The sequence below is a fragment of the Oryza brachyantha genome, chromosome 5, assembly GCF_000231095.2.
Source record: "Oryza brachyantha chromosome 5, ObraRS2, whole genome shotgun sequence".
NCBI classification, from domain to species: Eukaryota; Viridiplantae; Streptophyta; class Magnoliopsida; order Poales; family Poaceae; genus Oryza; species Oryza brachyantha.
Genome location: NC_023167.2, coordinates 5,637,499 through 5,659,782, shown reverse-complemented (window position 1 = coordinate 5,659,782; position 22,284 = coordinate 5,637,499). Strand labels below are relative to the sequence as shown.

The window sequence follows — 22,284 nt, the reverse complement described above, 5'->3', positions numbered from 1 at the left end:
TTGTAATAGATAACCATTGTTGATTTTTGACATAAGTTTTAATCATTCAAAAAATTGTGCTAATTATTTAAGTTTTTTTAATAAAACGTATGGTCAAACGTATGTCAAAAAGTTACTCGACTATTTATTAAATTATTTATACATGACACTTACATATGCCATGTATTTTAATAGAATTTTATATAAAATATTTATTTTTATCCCCGTGGCAAAGCACGGGTATTGTGCTAGTTATATCTTATTTAAGGATCTGAGCCGATACGTCACTGTATTACTCCAATTATTGGTTAAATGCCCGTAATATCTATTATGGGTCTATTATCATTAACATCCATCTTGTGTTGTCTTGGTTTAGTTTTATCTTCAAAGATTGTAGGTAATAACTATAGAGATAATACTTCTGAGGGTGAAGATAGGTAATGTAATGAAGTTCCCAGCCTGGAAACTACAAATCACTTCAACAACGAAATAGATTGCTTGAATTAAGATCTGAAGGAAATTAATTGGCATCTTTCAGTATTGCCAAATATTGTGTATACTCATTATAAGAAGCTTTCAGCAGAGACACACTCTGTCTGTAACACACTGAAAATGCAGCAAATAATTTAAAAGCAACTGAGAAAAAACGCATATGAATACAGATTCAAATATGAACACAAGTGGTATATTTGTATTCAACTGTACAATTCCTATGAAAACTTCCATTTGCCTGTTTCCTTCGGTTTACTCTGTATAATAGTAAATGTTTTCATCATAAATTCATCGGGTTATCATTGTGCTAACTTATCTATTCTACCTGAAGTTATTCTTGCAGCCATCTTCGCATAACTGGAACAACTTGTTGATTCGTGTTGATGTGCAATGATTGATTGGATTAGCAGAGACCCCTTACAAACAGCACGGGTGAATTGCTTGCCTCAATGTTTTGCTGCATTTGCTGAGAAGTTCAGAAAAGCTTACAAAGCAATCTGAAATATGGAAACATTTAACCCTTTCAGCCATGTTTTGAAAAGTCTCAATCCCAAACATACAACTTGATATTACTCTTGCTGACTCTGCAACCATCCTTTTTTTATCTATCCAACACATAGATGCATCCCCTTTAATTTGCACCCATATCCATCTTGCTGGTTGAGGGTCCCTCTGTCTCAATTTTTCATTTGGATTTTCTTTTCGACATGCACACATCTTGTCCAGGATTTGCATTCGCAGGATCCAATTTTGGTCTTGTGAAAAAAAGAATTCACCTCCTTACGTTTGATTTCATTCCCAGGCATGACATTAACCAGGATGGAAATGATAGAATATCATTTTTTTTACAAAGAACTGTTCAAGTTGTGTGGCTCTCATTCCTTGGTGTGATCTGTATAGGTAATTTTTTTAATAATATGTAATCACGGCCTTTACTACAGTAGAAACTACAGCCAATTATTACATTATCGATAAGCACATAGTTTCTTAAAATACGAATGGAAGAAAATAAGGCATCCAATCAATGTCTCACTGGATGGAAAGACATTATTCGGAAAGTAACTCTATTGCTGATGAATCACCCTTCCATATTTAACTCTTGATATCCTCTCGAAAACTACATCCACTATACTGCCATGCACAGTACCTCCATGCATGTAAGATTAACTCGAGAATTATCAAATACCAAATTCTTCCAATTGTTCCAAAGGCCCCAACCAACCACCAGTTTCCATCCACCTGAGAAAGATTATTTTGCGGATTTAAACTGAAAACAATATGGACCATCCTCCACAAAAGTCTAGCATAATAACATTTAAAAAAACAAATATTGGATAGATTGATTATGCATACAAAAACAAACATAGTTTCTAATTTCGCGAAGCTAGATTATTTGTAGATAAGATAATACCTTTATATAAATACCACACAAAAAAATTATTTCTAGATGCATCTTCAAATTCCATAGAACCTTATTTCTCGCTATATATTAGTTATTGATCACATCTTTATATATAGATTGGACCCAAAATTATATATTCCGATGTAAATGTCATCTAAATAAATTTTTACATCATTTTCATTAATAGGCGATCCTTGGAGCCAGGTTATACCAGAACTGTAAAATTTGACCCATCAAAGCTCTACGAAAAGAAACATTTAGTGAGACAGTACTAAAAAATAGTTTCGACCATAACATTTTTTTGACAAATAATGCTATATAGAGATGGATATCACTATTTAAAGGCAAAGTTACCAAGCCACTATTCATCCAAAACCATATTTGAAAAATAAACTTTAACTTTCATAAGGCTAGACCAGCACCAAAAAATATCTGTTTTCTTCTCAAACTGAGCAATTGTTTTATCTTCGGATATGTATTCTTAAGAAGATTCTGGCAAATGTCATCTTCATTTATCAATTCAAAAATCCACTTGCTTAGTAATCATTGATTCTAAACATCAATGTTATATATCCCCAAGCCTCCTTGATTAGTCCATAGTTTTGTTATGGTTGTCATCCGGAAAAATACTTTGATCTATAATAATCAATTTTCTCAAGAATTTCACCATAAATCTCCAAGAAAGAAAGCATAAACACTGCTAAGCTTGTCAGTGCAGAGTTGACCAACACCAATCCACCACCCACCAATATGCATGTGTTTTTCTTTCTATCTAGTACTTAAAATCTCAGTTCTTTGCTCGATTAACTTCTAATCGTGGTCACGTAAACCCTGGGTAATAGTCATACATAGATCGATTGTAACCAGAGTTTGTGTTATTGCGGAGATCTCCGAAACCACAGAACATGATTATCATGGGTTTTTCCACGGATTTTGACGTTTTTTCGCAATGATATAATCACGGTTATCATGATAATCGCAGTTTTCACAGCTGGCATATCGACGTTTTTTTTTGAAATCCTGATTTTAACTCAAATACATGATTATACCAAATCAAAACAAAAGATAGTTTCACCCTATCCACAGCACTTGCAACACTTCCATGCTCTGTTTTACCAACAAAGCCCCTTCAGTCCTCTCAAGCCACTGTATGAACCGGATCCCCCAAAAATTGCCATAGAAATTTGCCAATTTGGTACTGAATGAACCCTATACGACAAGCTGATGGGACCATCCTCGACGTCTAGGTTATCCACCCTCAAGATTTTGCTTTCACAATGATCCAAGAAAAGAACACTACATTTTTTGGTGACAGCAGACCAGTTGTCCTAGCTGCCCAACGCTCACCTGATAATTTATTTGACTTGACAACAATTGGTTCTCAAATCCCTGGCCAAAACAAACCTTCAGCACACGCAGCTAGCGATGGGTGTTTAGTTTGAAAAACAAAAATTTTTACGGTCACGTCACACGTTTGACTGGATGATGGAACATTAGACATAAATAAAAAAACAAATTTCACGGCTCTACTAGAAACCGCGAGACGAATCTTTTAATTAATTCGCCATGAGCACATGTGGGTTACTGTAGCACTTATAACTAATTATGCATTAATTAGGCTTAAAAGATTCGTCTCGCATGTGATTTTTACCATAGCCGTGTAATTAGTTTTTCGTTTTATCCATATTTAAATATGCTCCATTTAGGTATCCAAAGATTCGATATGATGTTTTTGGAGAAAAAATTTTGGAAATTAAACAGGAAGCTTCTACGGCCATGATTCATCACCATCAATCAGACGTAGGTAACATTTCATGGATCCTTCGCTTCCCAAATACTCAGGCCGCGTTCGTTTGTATTGGGTAAGTTAACTTACCCGGTACGGAAAACGTAGTAACAGATTAGTACATGATTAATTAATTATTAATTATTAAAAAATATAAATAGATTAATATGATTTTTTAAAACAACTTTTATATAAAAAAAATACATCGTTTAGCGGTTCGAGAAACGTGCAGAACATGGCCTCAACCCCATGTTGAATTGAATGTCATGCATTAGGCTGACCGGACTGGTAGAACAATGACATGGACATGCTGCACATGTAACACATGCATGCATCTCCACTAATTGCAAATGAAGAACGACTTAATCCAATCAAATATTCTATTTAGAGCTTATTAATTAATTCCATAATGCCATACTCCTTCCGTTCCCAAACAAAAATAACTTCATGGGGTAATCTTTTGGGGCTTTTCTAAAAAAACAAATGAAATATTTGTAAACGGAAAAAAATTTGCGAATAAAACTTTTATATCATGTTCACAGTGATCTAAAAACCAAAGTTGTAAAATAAACTTCAATAAAAAAACATAAAATTAACTCTCAATTTAAGGTTGAGAATTAAAATCTCGACTTATAAGCATAAGCAAAAGCCCAAAGTTTATTGTGCTCTTTATTATTTGTAGAGCCGATCTAGATTATTTATTTATTTAAGCCAATGTATTGTATTTATTTATACTATCATATTAACTGCTAGTAGTAGAACAAAATCAACTGTAGAGATTCTTATGCCAATGATAATACTAGTTATAGAATACTACCACTAGAGAACACTAGCGGCCAAACTCTAATGACTTATCGCACATAAAATACGTTCCAAAATACTTTCTAACAACTTCTACATTTACATTATCTTTTCAGCGAATCAAAAACTTTCACCACTAAATTTTTTTTATCTACTTCTACTTCCTATTTTCAATCAATTATAATCTACCTTCATTCAATTCTATCAACATTTTTTATCCTTGTGTTCAGCTCTAAAACGTACTACATCCTGGAAATGGATGGAGCAAGAACCTTTGCTCCCTCCGTCCCAAAATAAACCAATTTTTCATTTTTTACCTATAATTTTTAACTCTTCGTCTTATTCAAATTTTTCTTGCGATTGATATTTTTGTTTTTATTAGATAATAAATCATAAATAGTACTTTACGTGTGACTAATTTTCTTCTAATTTTCTGAAAATTTTTTAAATAAGAGGGACGGTAAGAATTGTTTTTTTTTTACAAGGGAGTAGGTTTTAGCTGGCTGTACACTGCATGGATTCCCGGGCAAGCACATTGCTCGATTGTACGGGCGTTTTTTTTTTTAAAAAAAAAACTCTTGGCTGATCGCTGATATCGATCCATACAGGATGCTTTGATTAAATCCACTGATTGATTGATATGTTCTTTCTAGCTATTCCGTATCTAAGTACTCCCTCGTATTAGACATTAACTTATATATATATATATATATATATATATATATATATATATATATATATATGTTTGTCTATTTGTTTTATTCAAAAAATTTACAAAATATGTAAAGCTATATATATACATAAAGATATAGTTAACAATAAATAAAATGATCTAAAAATAATTAATAATTATATAAAATTTTTAAATAAGACGAATGATCAAACGTGTATAAAAAACCAATAACATCAAATATTTAGGGTATAAAAAAACCAATAACATCAAATATTTAGGGACAAAGGTAGTGCTATAGACAAATGTATATACGATTTGATCAGTGGCGTCAGAGCGTCACAAGTAATTACCTCAGGCTGGCGACACACACCATCAGGTAGTATAAACTAACTAAAAGCAGCAGAGACAATTTAATTACTAGAACAATATGCAGCGCAAATAGTCGTAATTAACGAGTGCCCAGTCACTGTCCCTCTTAGATTCCCATCAGATATTAGTTGGGTTGTCAGGTGGATAAACAAAAGCGACATTTCATGTATGGTTAATTAATGCTGATCATCTGCAGGGGTACTGGTCCATTGATGCATGCATGCATGCATATGATGCATCGATCCAGCTACCTTAACATAGTACATTTCTGAAATTACAAGTTGAGTCCAATCAAGCTCGCTATCTGACGAAGCCAGCTGATCACTATGTTAATTAAATATAAATCTGTATTAGTTAAGCACCCAACTTGGGCACTAAATTACTAGTACAGACTAAAATTAGGTCTATAGGTTGTCTATCCGCTAATTCCTGAGATTAGAATAACTGCATTCAGGAGACAATACTGTGGCGGCCACTATAGGTCGATCGAGCTAGTTGTCATGTACTTTTAATTCATTTTTACTGAAACAAATGGTGATGCTTCACACAACAATATTAGATAAGAGTAACAAATATATATAGTCGATTTATATATGATTAATTTGGATCGATCTCCATGAATTCCAGAATCCATGTGTATGTATATATAGATATACATACGAGTGGCTATTATAATTTATAAGCTAAGCTTATATATATATATATATATATATATATATATATATATATATATATATATATATATATATATATATATATATATTCAGATAAGAGGAGTGTCAATTGAACACTGTAAAATAGGGTCAAGAAATTTAATTAAGATAACGTATCTTCTTACGACTAAAACAATATATACCTAGTATATATTAGTAGTATTCTCTATCTTTCTCTGTCCCTGCATTAACTATTCTCCTTTTCATTTTGGCAAACTGTGGTTGTTATGAGAAATTGTTTTATCATAAATGAACAAAAAACTGATAAAGCACAGAACATTCAAAACAAATTAACAACAACAGAAAATATAGTAAACTTTAAATCAACATATTGAAAAGTAATTTACTGATGATAAAACTGAAAACTAACACTACATATAAATAGAGAGGAAGAATTAAAGCTCTCTCCTCTAGTGTATTCCTTAGTTAATTAGGAGTAAATTTTTTTCTAAAAATTCAAAGTTGTGTTAAAAACTATATCAAAGTTTATAGCACGAGTGCTATAAACTGGTTGATGTCATGCCTGGGAATGAAATCAAACGTAAGGAGGTGAATTCTTTTTTTCCACAAGACCAAAATTGGATCCTGAGAATGCAAATCCTGGACAAGATGTGTGCATGTCGAAAAGAAAATCCAAATGAAAAATTGAGACAGAGGGACCCTCAACCAGCAAGATGGATAATTAAAGGGGATATGCATCTATGTGGTGGAAAGATAAAAAAGGATGGTTGCAGAGTCAGCAAGGGTTAATATTGTTCTGATGAAATTTCTTCACAAGGGTTGCACAACGGCGACCATGCACAATTTAGTATATACGGCCTCCTGAAATTAATAAATGATGACATGAAGATTGGTAGATGGAATGAATTAGTTAATGAGGTGACAATATACAAACTACATGCATGATCATCCATATATATGTATGGGAGATACATAAGGAACAGTACACCAAAAAAATTGTAGCCTAAGGTCATATTGCTGCTATGGTACTTGAAAGGGGGAGTTGCATTAATTGCAAATGGATATATTTTACAGCATATCGAATTAGGATTTTTCCCTCATAAATAATCATTCAGAACAATATTGATCATTGCACATGCACATGTGCGCATTTGAGTACATTTCTTACCATTGAGGTCCATCACCTTTTCTTTTTCTTATATTGTTGTTCATATCAATTAAACTTTCATTGGATTTTGTTGGTCATAAAGTAAACTGTGGCGTGTTGGCAGCATAAGACCCATATGATTAGTTTAGCAAGTAGACACACATATAAATAATCCCTATGCAAACAAAATAGTCTTCCTTGGACGCCATCAGCATCACCTGCTGTTTGGTGTGCTGGACAAACCTCTGGCAAAATTACTTACTTATATGTATGTTGTACGCACACATCTATTAAGTGCAAATATTGTATTATTGCGAGTTTCTGCGCCAAACATGTGTGCCTTACGAAACATTCATCCACCAATGACACGTTGAGATTGTCATTATCTTTGCATGTGCATGTGACCCACTTTTTGAAAAAAAAGTTCAATTACTTGTTAACCTAATAATTTATTATATTGTATTCACTCTATCCCAAAATATAAGGGAAAACTATGTTATGTTTGATCAAGATATAGACAAGTATTAACATTATGATCTACCACATCAAACAAGTAAAGTATTAAATATATTCTTATGTTCATTTTACATTGTAAATATTATTGTTCTTTTCTATAAATTTGATCAAACTTAGAATAGTTTAACTGAAGATAAACCTAGCATCTCATGTATTTTGGGACTGAGGGAGTACGATACACAACTTTTAAGTTGGTGTACTAGTTCAAACCAACCCATCCATTTTGTGTACCACACGTGCAGTTTGCCAAAAATCTTATATAGAATATGAAAAATATATAATTATGCTAAAATAAAATGTAATTAACGGCTAATTATTGATGCAACTGAAAAGGAAATATACAATAGTAGCAGCTCGTAGCATGCTGATTAATATGCTTGTCTTCTCTTTGGAAATGGTATTGTTTCTACCTTTAGAAGTATACATCGTACATTTCTATTATTTAAGCATGGGTACTTTTATACGCTTTATGCACGTGAAGAGAACACACATAAGACAATTCACAGTGGATCAGATCATTCTAGTCATGATATATAATTAGCACCATTTAAATAATCTGTATACTCATTAATTATGCATGCTGTCACATGGGTGTTGGAACGACAAAACCATATATGGAAACATTGGAACGTGATTGATGGTGTGTGATGAATTTTAATTTATTGATTATGCATAAAGCTTAATTTAATATCTACTTGGAAAAAATGGCTCTTTGAGGCACCCCTAGCAAGACTGCACCCCTAGTCGACAAGTGCCACTGTCTGTGCAGTATATCGAGGGTAGATGGGGATCAATAAGACCGCCTGGAAAACCCCCTACTAAAATTTTTATTATTAAAAACCACCACGTAAACCAACCAGCAAAAAATGTTTCCTCCTAAAGCCATCGTAATTTGTTGTCTGTGAATTTTGTATTCATCTTTCTCATAAAAATTCGGTAATCTCACTGGAGTTTTGAAAGTTGAGCTACCAAATACTGCTCATATCCTCCACGGTCACTTGCCTCCTCACCTTCCCATTTCCTCCTATTTTTCCTAAATAGAGGGCAATATTGCCTCTCTTTGCACTCTCTCTCCTTCTTTCTTATCCCTCTATTTATGGCATTCTCTCGTTCTCTGTTTTCGGTCATAGTGAACTTTTTACACAAACCACAACATGTCACTACAAGAGAAGAGAAGGAACGCCCATAGATGACGAAATTAGACTTTGATGATGGTCACGCCCAGAAATTTACACCAAATTTCTGAACAATAACATGTATTAAATCTCGGTCCAGGAATCAGCCCGAGTACACACTATGACAAATTAATACACAGTTCCACGACTTAAAAACAAATAAAAACAATTATCTATCGAAATGCAGCGAAAAAAGAAAACAAACTAAACCATCTAATCTTCAGCTTCAGCTGGCGATGACGGCTCCACACCACAGGCATTCTCGACGGCGGACTGAACCTCATTTCAACCTTTAGAACCATCTTCTGACTGAAACTCTGGCACTTGCTCTGGTGGGGAAAAATTAAGCAAGGCTTAGTACAAACCACCGTACTCAACAAGTAACACCCAAGAGAGGAAGAATAATGAATGCAATAGGGTACAAGGATAGGCTGAGGTTAAATTGCATAAAGCAGCATTTATTTAGCAAAGCAGTAAATAAGATAAACTGAGATAATAGTAAAGTAAACAGTTAAAATAACCATCCACTGTCCAACGTTACACCACGCTGCAACAAGCCTAGACCGCTATCGAACGTTATACCATGTAGCGACAGGGTCAACCATCTGCCTAACGTTACACCACGTTGCGGCAGACCCAAACCACTACCAACGTTACACCACGTTGACATGGTCAAACCAAATCCAAGTTCACCAAGTTATTAAAAGGTTCACTAATCCCAATGAATCTGTAAGTTCGCCCCATAACCGCGGGCACGACTATTTGAATAGTTTTACTCTGCAGAGGTGTACAACTTTATCCACAAGACACAGTTCTACTAAACTTGAACGTGCGCCGGTGTATCACCACGATACCACGGAAAGGAAACTGTGATAGGACCCGTCACATAACCCTCTCTATTTAATCGCACTGCACTTCAGGTTTCACCCTCTCCTTTACACCAAGTCGGGCAGTCCCCTCTTGTGCCTTGGTAGATCCGGAAGCAGCAGAGGCTTTCGTTACACTACGATTGCCCATCCATACTCCAACACGCCTACATTTGCCTTGATACGTCAAATAGTTCGAAGCCATGCTCTAAATCCCACCTTACCCATTTTGGCTCGTGGTTAGTACGGGTAAGACTTCCAGGGTTTCCCGAGGACCGGTCCTTAATTGCCATGGGTGCGACTCTCAAAACCATGCACCCACAGCCCACCATAAGCAATATTTTAGTTGTATTTAATCCACAACGGGAGATTAATCATGATCACAACCATTAAAGGTCTATCAGAGTCTAAGCAATAATTAAGTAATAATTGGTGAGCTAGTTGTACTAAGCATAGCTAAGCATTGACTAACCCTAATTCTAGTCAAATTAACCCTGGGATGACAATAATAATAAGTGGGAATCAACGGGTATAAATAAGGGTAATTGCCCAATAGGTAAATAAAATAAATAGATTAAAACAATGCATGCTGGGGAATTTTATAAACATAGGTTCAATATGATCAAAGAAGGGTGCCACTTGCCTTGCTCTAACCCACGAGGAAATCCGGCGACGACTTCGAGGACGATCGACGCTTCGACGGGCGAAAAACCTACGACAAACAGAGCAAAACAGGCTATAAAACTACTGAAACAGAGAAAGACACTATTTTTAATGGATTCTTGACAATTTTATGAATTTGATGAAATTTGAATGGATCTAAACGGAGACTAGATGAATTAGATATGAATTTTAGAAGTTTTCTGGGTTTTTTTAGCTGAAAAGAAAAGTCCTAAACCAATTATTGCGCAATTAATAGGGCTGCTGACATCAGCGAGGAGAGAGGAAGGTGGCGCCGACAGGTGGGGTCCACGTGTCGGTGGGAGAGAGGGGAGGATGGGCTGACATGTGTGGCCCAAGGAGAGGAGAGAGGAGAGGGGGTCGGCCGGGCTGGCGGCTGGGGCCCGCACGGCAGAGAGAGGGAGGGTGACCGGCTAGCGGCTGCCAGGTGGGCCACGGGCGAGGGAGAGAGGGTGAGGCCGACGGGTGGGGCCCGTCGGTCAGGGAGAGAGAGCAGGGGAGCGGGGAGCGGGCTCGGCCGGGAGAGGAGAGTGCCGGCGATCGGCCGAGTGGGCGGTGGCGGTGAGCGGCGGCTTGGCGGCGCGAGCCGGTGGGGAAGGACGCGGCGGACGGCCGACAATGAGGCGGCGGCGCACGCGTGCAGGAGGCGGCGCTGGGTGACGGCGACTCGCACACACGGCGGTGGGAGGCGGCAGCGAGCGTCCACAGCGGCGGCACAGCGACCGCGTGGTGATGATGACGACGGGCGGAGACGCGGCGACGATGGGAATGCGGCGCACTCGCCCCCGACGGCATGGGTGGCCTGGTGGCGACGGCGAGCGCGAGGGAGAGGAGGAGAGGGAGGTGGGGACGCTCACCGGTAGCGGCGGAGGTGGCGATGAGTCGGCGAGGAGGCGAGACGGGTGACGGAGAGCGGGGAGATGGCGACGACGTTCGAAGCGCGGGCGGCAGCGCGTGGACGACGAGGTTGGGTGTGACGGCGAGGAGGACGAAGAGGCGGCGAGAGAGCTCGGGCGACCACCGGTGCCGACGGAAGCCGGCGAAAGGTCGGCGAGGTCGAGGCGGCGATGGCGACGCGGATAGGCGGCGACGTCCGATGGCTGGCGGCGAGATCGGTCGGCGGCGGCAAGGAAGCGGCAGCGCACGGGTGTGGCGAAAAGTGGTGGCGGGGCGGAGAGGTGGGCGCTTTATAGGGTGGCGGCGCCGGCTAGGGCGGGGCGGCGATTGGAGACCGAGTCGGGCGCGGCGGGGACTCGGCGGCGGCCGTTGCGGCGGCGGCGTGGCGTCTGGCTCGGACGCGGCGAGTGAGGGAGGCGAGGTGGACTTAGGCGGCGCGCGGGCGCTGAGCCGAGGCGGGGGCGAGCGAGCTGGGCCGGCGGCCCAGGCGGAGGGAGGAGGGCGATGGGCCAATCGGCTCCAGGCCGGCCCAAGGAGAAAGGGAGAGGAAGGAAAAAGAAAAAGGAGGGGAAAAAAAGAAAAAGAAAAGAGAGAGGAAAATTGGACTTTGGCCCAATTTGGGAAGGAAGGGAAAAAGGAAAGCCCCATTTTTTCCAAATTTTAAATTAGTTTGTTTGACCAAATTTTATACTTCTTCAATTTGAGTTTAAATCCAGTTAATCGATTTGCGAACCTTGATTTAATTAAATTAATTTCTTTAGAGATATTTTTCCTAGGTTAATTAAGTCAATTATTATTTATGAATTTTTTTTATGAATTTAGGGTTTAGATAAAACTCTGAACGTGACAGTGACAAAACTAGGAGACTATAAAGTTGGCTACGAAGAGGAAAATGGTAGGCACGCGGTGGGCAATGCCTCTGCAACCATCGTTGTGCTATACGAGGACACAGTGTCAGCATGGAGAAGGACGAAGCAGCCAACACACAGGAGCATGCGGCGTCTGAAACAACACACCTTTGGGAGGCGAGCCATTGGTAAAGAGGCTTTATCAAGAGTACTTTAATTAGTAATATATAATTAATTAGGAGCAGTATATTTTTACAAGCTATGAAAATATATTTTTACATGGATAAGACCTCATAAGCCACAAGCTATGAAAATCTACTTTTATACACAGTCCTCATAATATATCTGATTGTGAAAATGCTACATGGGAGGAGCTTGTCAGTGGGAAATGCAACATTACGTTTTGTTAAAGGCGGTCGGCTAAACCGTTTTTGGGAATCCATTTTAGCCATGAGCGAATCATTTCTGGGATAGTGAATTAAACAAATGATTGATCTTTTAATAACAGTAATGGCAACATTTTAAATGTGGATATAACCTTTTCATGCATGTACATATGTAACTGCGCTTTTAAATTTCAATGGAACTTAGTAAATCATAAAACATGTAGACTGATAAAAAAAATACCATTTCACTATGATTGAAAAACATAAACTTATAAAAATCTGCATTAGTGCAACTCTTTCTAGGAGCTCTCTAACGTCGCATGGACCCTCGTAGATATAACTTAGAAGTTCTACTATTAAAACTTAGGCAAGTCTCAATGAAAACTTTATGGAGGTGTCATGCACATTAATTAAGTGACACATCAGCAAAAAAAAATATTTGCATGAAACTATGAGCAGAGAGAAAAAATTAGTTTCATGGCTATGAAACCTTTGGACATGCACCGTTACCAAGTCCTTGTAATGCAGTGAAACATGTATTGAGAGGCTTGAGCTGTTTCATGCAATCAAACACTCTCTACGTACAATCAAACTTTCAACAGTAATTAAATGCTTTATTTAACTTTAAAATAGTACGATGAAATATTGCGTTGTGGGTAGTTGTTTAATGCATCATTTCATTGAGTTAGCTATTTTGAAAACTGTGTAGTGAAACTGAGCATTGAGACTAGCCTTATAGAATAAATTATTTAAATTAGCCAAGCTTACTTTAAATATCTAAACTTTATAGGTGAGACTAAACCACCCACAGTACATGCACCATCAGTCTTATGAACCGCTACTACTGAACAAAAATCAATTAATATTATATAATCATTACATTTTCATGAGACATGTTATCAAGTGCATTCATAGATGATAGATCGTTCAGCAGTTGTGTAGGGACAGAACGATTATTAATCTAAGCCTCCTATAATTGGTTCATACGATCTGCCAAAGTGGTTCATTATTTCTATTTCATGGTATGAGTTTTTTTTATAGAAAACTCTGAAAGTAAAAAACACATGTGTGGATAACTAAACTCATTCTTCTACGAAAACTCTAACAAGGCGTATACATGATGTGGAAACATTAACTATTACCAAAAAACTGAAATGCGGACTAAATGGTCAATTAAATTTTCAAAAAATCACAAGAAAAACATACAATGTGTACGGTATAGAATTGAAAAATTAAAATAGGAAATCCTATCTATAATATTAATTATTGTGTTTCGAACATAGGAGTATCATATTAATTAACTGTCAAAGCATTTACCCTTGTCTAATTAAGTAGGAAGCTATATTTAAATAAAAAAATAGCACCATGGAAATAAATGTGTACACAAACAAATGTGAGGGTAGTAACTTATGTTATTGTCGACTTGAATGAGATATACAGAGCAATCACTACTCTCACACATATGGGACAATTTATGAACGTCAGAAATAATAAAAAAAATTGCCACCTCCATCTTTTCTCTTTTTCTTATATATGCTTATAAGATAAACCTAGCATCTTATTACAAGATGTTTATGGGGTTTTCAAACTTAAATTTGGACTTGATTGTGGGGTTTTTTCATTGTAGTTTATTCTTTAGCCTTAATTTTTAGCTCGCGAAGAATATGTATATACAAATTTTTATTCATGAATTATTTTTAGTTTGCGAATACGTAGATGTTTGGCTTTTTCCATGAAAAATACAAACAATCAACCCATGTTACTTCCTCCATTTCATTCACATTATAAGTCACCTTTGGTTTGTTATAAATGTGTAAAATTTTTTGTAGATGTCTATTTATTATTCTAAAAGTGAATGTTTTAAAATAAAATACAGAGAAAAAACAAAATCAACTCCAAAATTAAACTCTAAAATTTAAATTTTGGCATATGCTTATATGAATTTGCCCAAACAATGAGGCCCTATTTTTTTTAATAAACTTGATCGAGGTTGAAGAGGTTTGACTTTACATAAAACAAAATTGACTTATAATATATAAGAAACGACGTACGTACTGTACATGGACGTAAGAAGGGTTAGTTAAATCATATACAGGTTTGACATATCCTATCAAACATAATCATATGTCTCATCCAACTATTTCTACATGTCCCTTGTATGTTTTAAGCTAGAGAAATTGTTTTCTGTGTATCATGAGAGAGATAGCACACCGACCCATTATTGCACCGAATTCATAGCCTATATTATCATTCCCCATAAATAGCGTGTCTCATATCTTCAATATGCACACTATTAAAATTTAAGGGGAAAGCTCTTCAAGATTGCTGATTACATCTTACAGTACCAACATATAACCATATATTTTTAACATAACTTGCTATCTAGCAAGCAGTGAACTATTTATTTTACATTCACCAAAAGTATAGCAAGCACCACAACCTTATCTTACATATGAACAGATTAAAGCTTCATCTAATCACCAAAACTAATCAGAACTTATACCAAAATTCAACTAGCAGAAGAAACCAGATCTCACAATTGCATCAATCTCCCAGCTGTCCAGATCCAAAGATCCACAGGCAAATGTCTCAATCAGCTGCTTGTGCATGTCTTCATCCTCCAGCCCCAGTGCACTGTGCCCTACCTCCAGGGCATGGCAGGAGGAACCAAGTTCAGAGCACACTTCTGCCAGCTCTGGTGTGTGCATGCTCTCTAGTTTATGGCTGTAATAATCACCAGGATCAGAGCATGCTGATGAGATGCTCTGGGGTGTGCTTGTCTCAACAACATGGGGAGAAGCATTGCTGCTGCTCAGGTTGGTCTTGCAGGTGTGTTGCCCGTAGTAGACCACAGTGTACATGATGGTTTCAGTACCGGCGCCGTCCAGCTGTTGCACTGTCTTGGTTGCCTTGCAGTTCTGTTCATGCTTGTAGGTGCATCTATAGTAGCTCCTGCTTGATTAAATTTATATTGCAAATTGTTAGTTGTGTGTTTTGTGCCATTAAGCTTATCTATGCCAACTTAATTAATTTATTAATTAGTTGCGTGTTGGGCACAAAAAGGGAACCTTGATGTGTGTGTATGAGTGAGAGTGATGAGGTAATTAAGGTGTTTTGAGAGTATATGTGCATACCTTTGATGCTTTGAGTTGTTAATATTCTTCTGGCCGTATTTTCTCCATTGATGACCATCATAATGTGGAACAGGTGTCACCTGTGATGTGGAGTTAGTGTATCTCCTGCTGAAACATGAGGGGTAAAAAAAATAATTAGGAAATATTTACAGGAATGGAAAATGTAAACACAAATTCTAGCTTCAAGCCTTCAAGACTGATAACATATATGTATTGATCCAAAGTGGACAGGGAACTCAACTTTAGAGATAGCAACTCCGATCAACAAATATATGGAGTATGTATCTACAAGCAGTAATATATCGGAATGATATGTAAATTATTTCTTGCACATATTCAGAAAAGGAAACAACCATCAATTCTTTCTTGCAATATATGAAACGCAACTGATGCTTTAGCTACCTGTGTCATTATCACATTCAAAATTAGCAAGCTAATGATCTTTCAAACAAAAAACATTAGCTACTAGTAGCTAGATAGTACAGCTAGTGGCATCACTCCTATAAAAAAAATGTCCCTATCCTATTAATATGTGACAATTAATGGAACTATAATATATGCAACTATGATTGCACACAGAAATTAAGCAAGTTAATGAGCATTCTTTTCAGACAATGGAAAGTTAATGAACATGGATGAGCTAGTGTTGCACAAATCACAGAAATTACTCCAATGAACAGCAAAAATTGCTGCTAATTGTTCATACCTTCTCTTCTGCTCATGTGACTTCGCTTTCGCCTGATCATCATCACCCTTCTTGCTGTGCTCGCTGTTCTTCCTTTTCGCCCTCCTTTTGTCGACGACGTCGGCAGCTTCAGGAGGAGGCGACTCGCCGACGACGTAGTGAGATCTCAGGGCGGAGATCACCTTCCTGGAGCAATCCAGTATGCTCCCGAACAGCTGCGCGACGAGCTCCGCCCGCTCGTCGGCCTTCGTCTCCAGCGCAGGCAGGACGACGGCGCGCAGCTGCGTCACCAGGGACTGCTCCCTGACGATCTCGTCGATCGCCGGCCGGTGGTCGCAGCGGAAGCACTTGGCGTCGCCGTCGCCGTCGCCGGCGGCAGTAGAGCCGCGTAGCGAAGAATGAGCAAGAAGAGGGTACCTGCTGCTGATCTTGTTCTTCATCTTCTCTAGCTTTAATTTGCTACTTCGAATTCTGTCTCTTCAGATATATATATATATATAGAGATAGCTGAAATTTTAACTGAAAACTTATGTGAGAAAAGTGATTTGGTATTAATTTGTTGTTGAATGGTAGTAATAATCCTAGGTCTTGTGTTTGTGTATATATAGGGGGTTGAGATGTGCATGGACTGATGGACCCTAGCTACCAACTCCTGAGGCGTGTGTGTCACTGTGTATGTGCACCAGTGCATGTGCTGAAGAAGAGAGAGAGAGCTGCATGTGTAGATAGGAACACACATATGGATATATGTGCAGAAAATTCAGACTTCTTCGGTTTTTTTTAGTTTCTGTCAAATCAAACATTTAGATATTAATTAAAATATTAAATATAGACTATTAATAGAATTCACCCTATACTTTAGACTATTTCACGAGACGAATCTATTAAACCTAATTAGTACATAATTGGCGAATATGATGCTACAGTAAACATTTGCAAATCGTGGATTAATTAGGCTTAAAAATTTATCTAATGAAATAACCATTATTTATGCAATTAATTTTGTTATCAGTTTATATTTAATACTTCTAATTAACGTCCAAACATTAATGTGATAAGAACTATGAAAAAGTTCCTGATCCAAACGACCTCTCTGATTACAGATGGTGTTCTGATTTCTGACAGTGGTTTTAATTAGGTTAATATATATGCCATGATTTCAGTCTCGCAGGATGATGTCCTTGCTTTACCGGATGCACGAATTCGGTGTTGGAATTGTACTAAATCACCATTCAAAATTCAGAATTGTACTAAATACCATGTGTCACAACAGTGTGGAGTACACGTATTCCCTTTTATTTTAGTTCAGAAAACGTCAGTTGGCTACTGTGCTGATGATTTTTTTTTAATTAATATATGGAGGTACTACGAGATACTATCACACTTCACATTGTTAGTCTGTGATAACTCTCGATATTGGGTTTGAAAAGATGACAGAAATAGAAGTCAAAATATGATTCTTGGGTAATAGTACTGGAGTACATGATAGTGACTCGCAAACAGGGACATGTCCAATAATATGTCAGTCTCACTAGTAACGTTACATCATTACGTACCCTCCAATGATTCCCATAACTAGGTTTCAGAAGAACAATTCCAGTCAACAGTCAACACAAGATTATTGGGTAAGAGGGTCAGTAACAGGGACTGTGACTGAAGAGTTACCTATATACTGCATGGAATGTGGACCACTTAGGCCAAGTTCGTTGCCCTATAAGTGTTAAGTTATCCGTCTCGTTTTTCGCACGCACGTTTTTTGAACTGTTAAATAGTGTATTTTAAAAAAAAATTCTATAGAAAAGTTGTTTTAAAAACTCACATTAATCTATTTTATATTTTTTTAATAATTAATAATTAATTAATTATGTACTAATCTATTATTACGTTTTCCATACCGGGGTAAGTTAACTTACCCTCTCTCAAACGTACAAGGCCTTAGAGCAAGTTCTATAGTATACCAATTACTAGCTCCAATTCATCTATAGTCAATTCATACAATAGTTACCTATAAAACATTAATACATGGTCCCACATATCATACACACTGTGTCTTGAAGTCCGTGCTGCAGCTGGTTACAAATTAGTAGCTCACTACTCTTCTGTCATCTCTTTTATCTCTTTAAAAATATTTATAGTTAGCTTATAGTCTGCTATTGTACCTGCGCTTAGGTGTTAGAAATGTTAATCCTGATCAGCAGACATAGAAAGCAGTAGACCCTTCAGAGTTCAGACTTCAGTTTTGGGCTAATAATCACGACTGAAGGTGATAAGTTCAGTCTAGTCTACAACAAAGGTACAGCTAGTTCACAACTAAACAAATGATAATGAGTACAATACACTGGCGGTCATTAAAATTGTGTCCTGGTGTTATATAAGTCCCTAATAAACTTTAGAAGTATAGATCCATATCCTAAACTTGTTGAAATGTGTCATCTCAGCTCAAAACCGTCGTGTACTCCTTCAGGAGCTCATCTGGCCCTCTAGGAGCCTATGTGGAAATGTGGCGAACATGGAGAGACAAGGAAGTAAAGTGTTGATCACATCAGTTCCAGGTAGGCTCGTGAAGATCAAGTGGTGGTTTAAGACCTTAATAACATGGGTTTTTTTTACCATACTTAAGTAATATAGTTACCAAAAATTTTAGAATAAAATTCTAGTAACCTAAGGTACATTGTACATTAAGATATTAAACTTTTACACTGAAAAATATGATATCTTAAGTGTTTTTTGAAGAATGCTAAAAAAAATCTAATAACACACTGTCAAGTTTAGAAACATGGATATGTATTTAAAAGTTTAGGGACCTGGATGACACAACAAAATAAAGTTTAAGGGCCACAGGTGTATTTTACAAAAGGGACAATTAATAAGCTATGTTTAAAGAAAAAGTAGCAATTAAGCCAGTCATAAAGTTCACAAATTCAGCTGTGGGTACAACACTGCTTACGAAATATGGTTGAAAACGAGGTAGCTCACATCCAACTTGCGATCTCACAGGTGATGAAGAATTCTTGTCTCTCCAATGTATAAAACATTTTGCATATACAGAGCTGTCAATGCTGATCCATTCAATGGGAATGGAATGCAAAGATATCAAACTGTTTGCAATATGTCGGCACCAGGCAACAAAACGGTAGGCATTTGCAGGTTTTCAGATATGTCTGCAGCCAATATCTCCGTGTAAGACCAACAGACACTGAAGTTTTGTCCTGAGCAATGGTCATTTTTCCTCCATGGGGCCGGTGCAGAACGGCAGTAGCTTTCCTGATTATATACTTCCCCATCCACACGATTAACAGCGAAAGGAAGTTTTAATTTTGACTTGGAATGATTCAGAGCTAGGTAACAACAAACTGAGCACGCTCATCTCATCGATCAGGGACGACCTGGAATGAATTCCCAGTGACGAGATCGGAGTGACATGGGCAGGCTTCTGCCAGCATGACGACGGCAAGAACAAGTTGCTGATGACGATGATGATATCATGATAATCAGAAGATCGTGTTTGCCTGCCCTGCTAACCTCTGAAGAACATCTTGGATCCAATTCACACCAAGACTTCACGCAATCTTCTCGAAGAGTGAGTGGCCTTTGATGGACGCTGTTGAGAGAATGTTTGACCGCTAAGAAATCAATGGCAAGGGGGTGACATATTTGCAAACAGAAAAGTTTCGTGTATCGGTTTTTTTATCATTCTTGAAAAGTATCTCAAGCTATCACGAATTTTAGTATAAATTTTTGGTACCTCAAGGTACAATATAACTCAATATACCACATATTTTACACTAAAAAGTATGATATCTTAAGTTACTTTTTCAAGCTGTTTATATATTCTTAGCGATCTAAAGGCCAATACTGAAAAATAGATTTCGATGAAAAAACTCAAAAATCAACTCCAAATTTAATACTGAACATTTAAATTTTAGTTTATAAACATAAATAGAAGCGAAAAGATAAGAGTATTTTGTAAGTTACCAGAATTTTGTCTTCCAGGTCAGGGAGGCGGTTGCACCAGCAATCAGGGCAATCCACATCCTCCAGCATCTGTTCATCGTGTGGAAAATGGGCAACATCAGTGCAGACTGACTGTGCAATTTACATAGTAATAAAAATATCAGGTAATGACAAAACCAAAAATTCAGCAAAACAACAAACATTGGGAATAGTATAAAGAAGTATAAACAAATCAAGGGTCGATAGTGACCTGACCTGATTAATTATCTGTCCAAGAGCATGCATCAGTATCACGACTGCAGAAGAAAAAAATGTTACTAGAAATCCCCTGCCATATGACCTTTCAAACCCTTCCACTATTAAGCTGAGAGATTTGATTCACTCCAACAAAAAGTATATGAAGGTACGGTACCTCGCGTTACCAAATTATTTATGATCATTGGATTTAATAGTTTATATCATACTTAGCTAGATCTAATGGTGGGAAACAATTTGGTACATCAAGATACCAGTACCTCGAGTTACTTTTTGTTGGACCGGAGCAAATCTCTTAAGTTGAATATAAATGAAATATCTCTAGGAAAATATTTGTCACTCGCAAGTTTCCTCTCCAGATTCCTTCTTCCTAATCAGTTCTTTCATTAGAATCCTGTGCATTTCCCAGGCCACGTTGGCAGCCTCCGCTTAGTTAACTTATCCCCTCGTTTTTCCGCGCACGTTTTCCAAACTAGTAAACGGTATATTTTTTGCACAAATTTTTTATAGAAAAGTTGTTTTAAAAATCATATTAATCTATTTTATATTTATGTAATAATTAATTAATTATATATTAATCTATTACTACGTTTTTCGTATTAGGGATAAGTTAACTTATCCCTATCACGCCGAACGCGGCCTTGGAAGCTCAGTATGTACACGGCATGGTATATCTAGTGCCAATGTATCAGTAATTCCATAATAATATTCTCCAGGAATTTTATAGAGACTATGACCAGTGTTATACGGGAATTTTGTATCAGTAACTTATTACTATGAAACCTTTGTAGAGACTATCACTATTGTTCTCCAGGAATTTTTCATTTCTGCCTCACATTTTTTTTCAGCAGAAATAATCTCCAGTTCATCCAATCCTTACCATCACAACAGTTGATCAATCAGAATCTAAGAATAAATGTGATGGAGACAAATTGAAATCAACTGCCATACATACTGAAACCTGTAAAGGTGTGACATTTTTGACAAGTTTTGGATGCACACGACACAATGTATATAATTCTAATGCGTACTTAAATAAGTAGACAGTTCTGAATGTCCATGAGACAGTGTATCTAGTGCTAATGTATCATGAAATCAGTACCCAGACATCTTGAAAGCTGTAAAGGTTAGTAGCCTTTCATGTGGCCACTTAAATCTGTCAAGACAAACAATTCAAAGGTTTGTTTTGATGTTTCAGTGACATTGGCTTAATTCACGCATGGTCCTACAGCCCAAACAGATAACATTATTAAAGTGAAGCAAAACTGGTCATACTAGAGGCCTATATTGGCAAAACAACAAGCTCCTAACCATGGACAGTTACAGTAGAAATTAAACATAAGTAATCACTAAGCATTTCATATTAGTGTTATATCAGGAACAAAAATCAGGCTACGAAGAACAGTAAAAATCATCTTCTGAAGATTTAGCACAACAATCATGCCAATCAGGAAAAAAAAAAGAGAACAGAGTGGAAGTATTAAAAGCAATTAATGAACTGTAGCAAAAGAGGATAACAAAATATGCACAACAAAGAGAGTGTTTCAGATTAGTAAAACTAATG

The 22,284-nt window shown here is 37.2% G+C and overlaps 1 protein-coding gene across 1 annotated transcript; it reads right to left on the bottom strand.

Moving 5' to 3' along the window:
* Positions 1-14,924: 14,924 nt before the first annotated feature.
* On the bottom strand, positions 14,925-16,964 carry LOC102709179 (WRKY DNA-binding transcription factor 70-like). Its single transcript, XM_015837499.2, has 3 exons — positions 16,533-16,964; positions 15,827-15,934; positions 14,925-15,644 (listed from the first exon to the last, which is right to left on the bottom strand). The coding sequence occupies exons 1-3, from the start codon at positions 16,949-16,951 to the stop codon at positions 15,206-15,208; spliced, it is 966 nt and encodes a 321-aa protein (XP_015692985.1). The 5' UTR covers positions 16,952-16,964; the 3' UTR covers positions 14,925-15,205.
* Between the last annotated feature and the right edge of the window lie 5,320 nt (positions 16,965-22,284).

Bases quoted from the DNA above. Each gene is read 5' to 3' on its own strand.
- LOC102709179 (XM_015837499.2), bottom strand. From the start codon at position 16,951: ATGAAGAACAAGATCAGCAGCAGGTACCCTCTTCTTGCTCATTCTTCG. The intron at 15,935-16,532 runs GTATGAACAATT...CTCATGTTTCAG, and splicing joins TCACATGAGCAGAAGAGAAG to CAGGAGATACACTAACTCCA. The intron at 15,645-15,826 runs GTATGCACATAT...TTAATCAAGCAG, and splicing joins AACAACTCAAAGCATCAAAG to GAGCTACTATAGATGCACCT.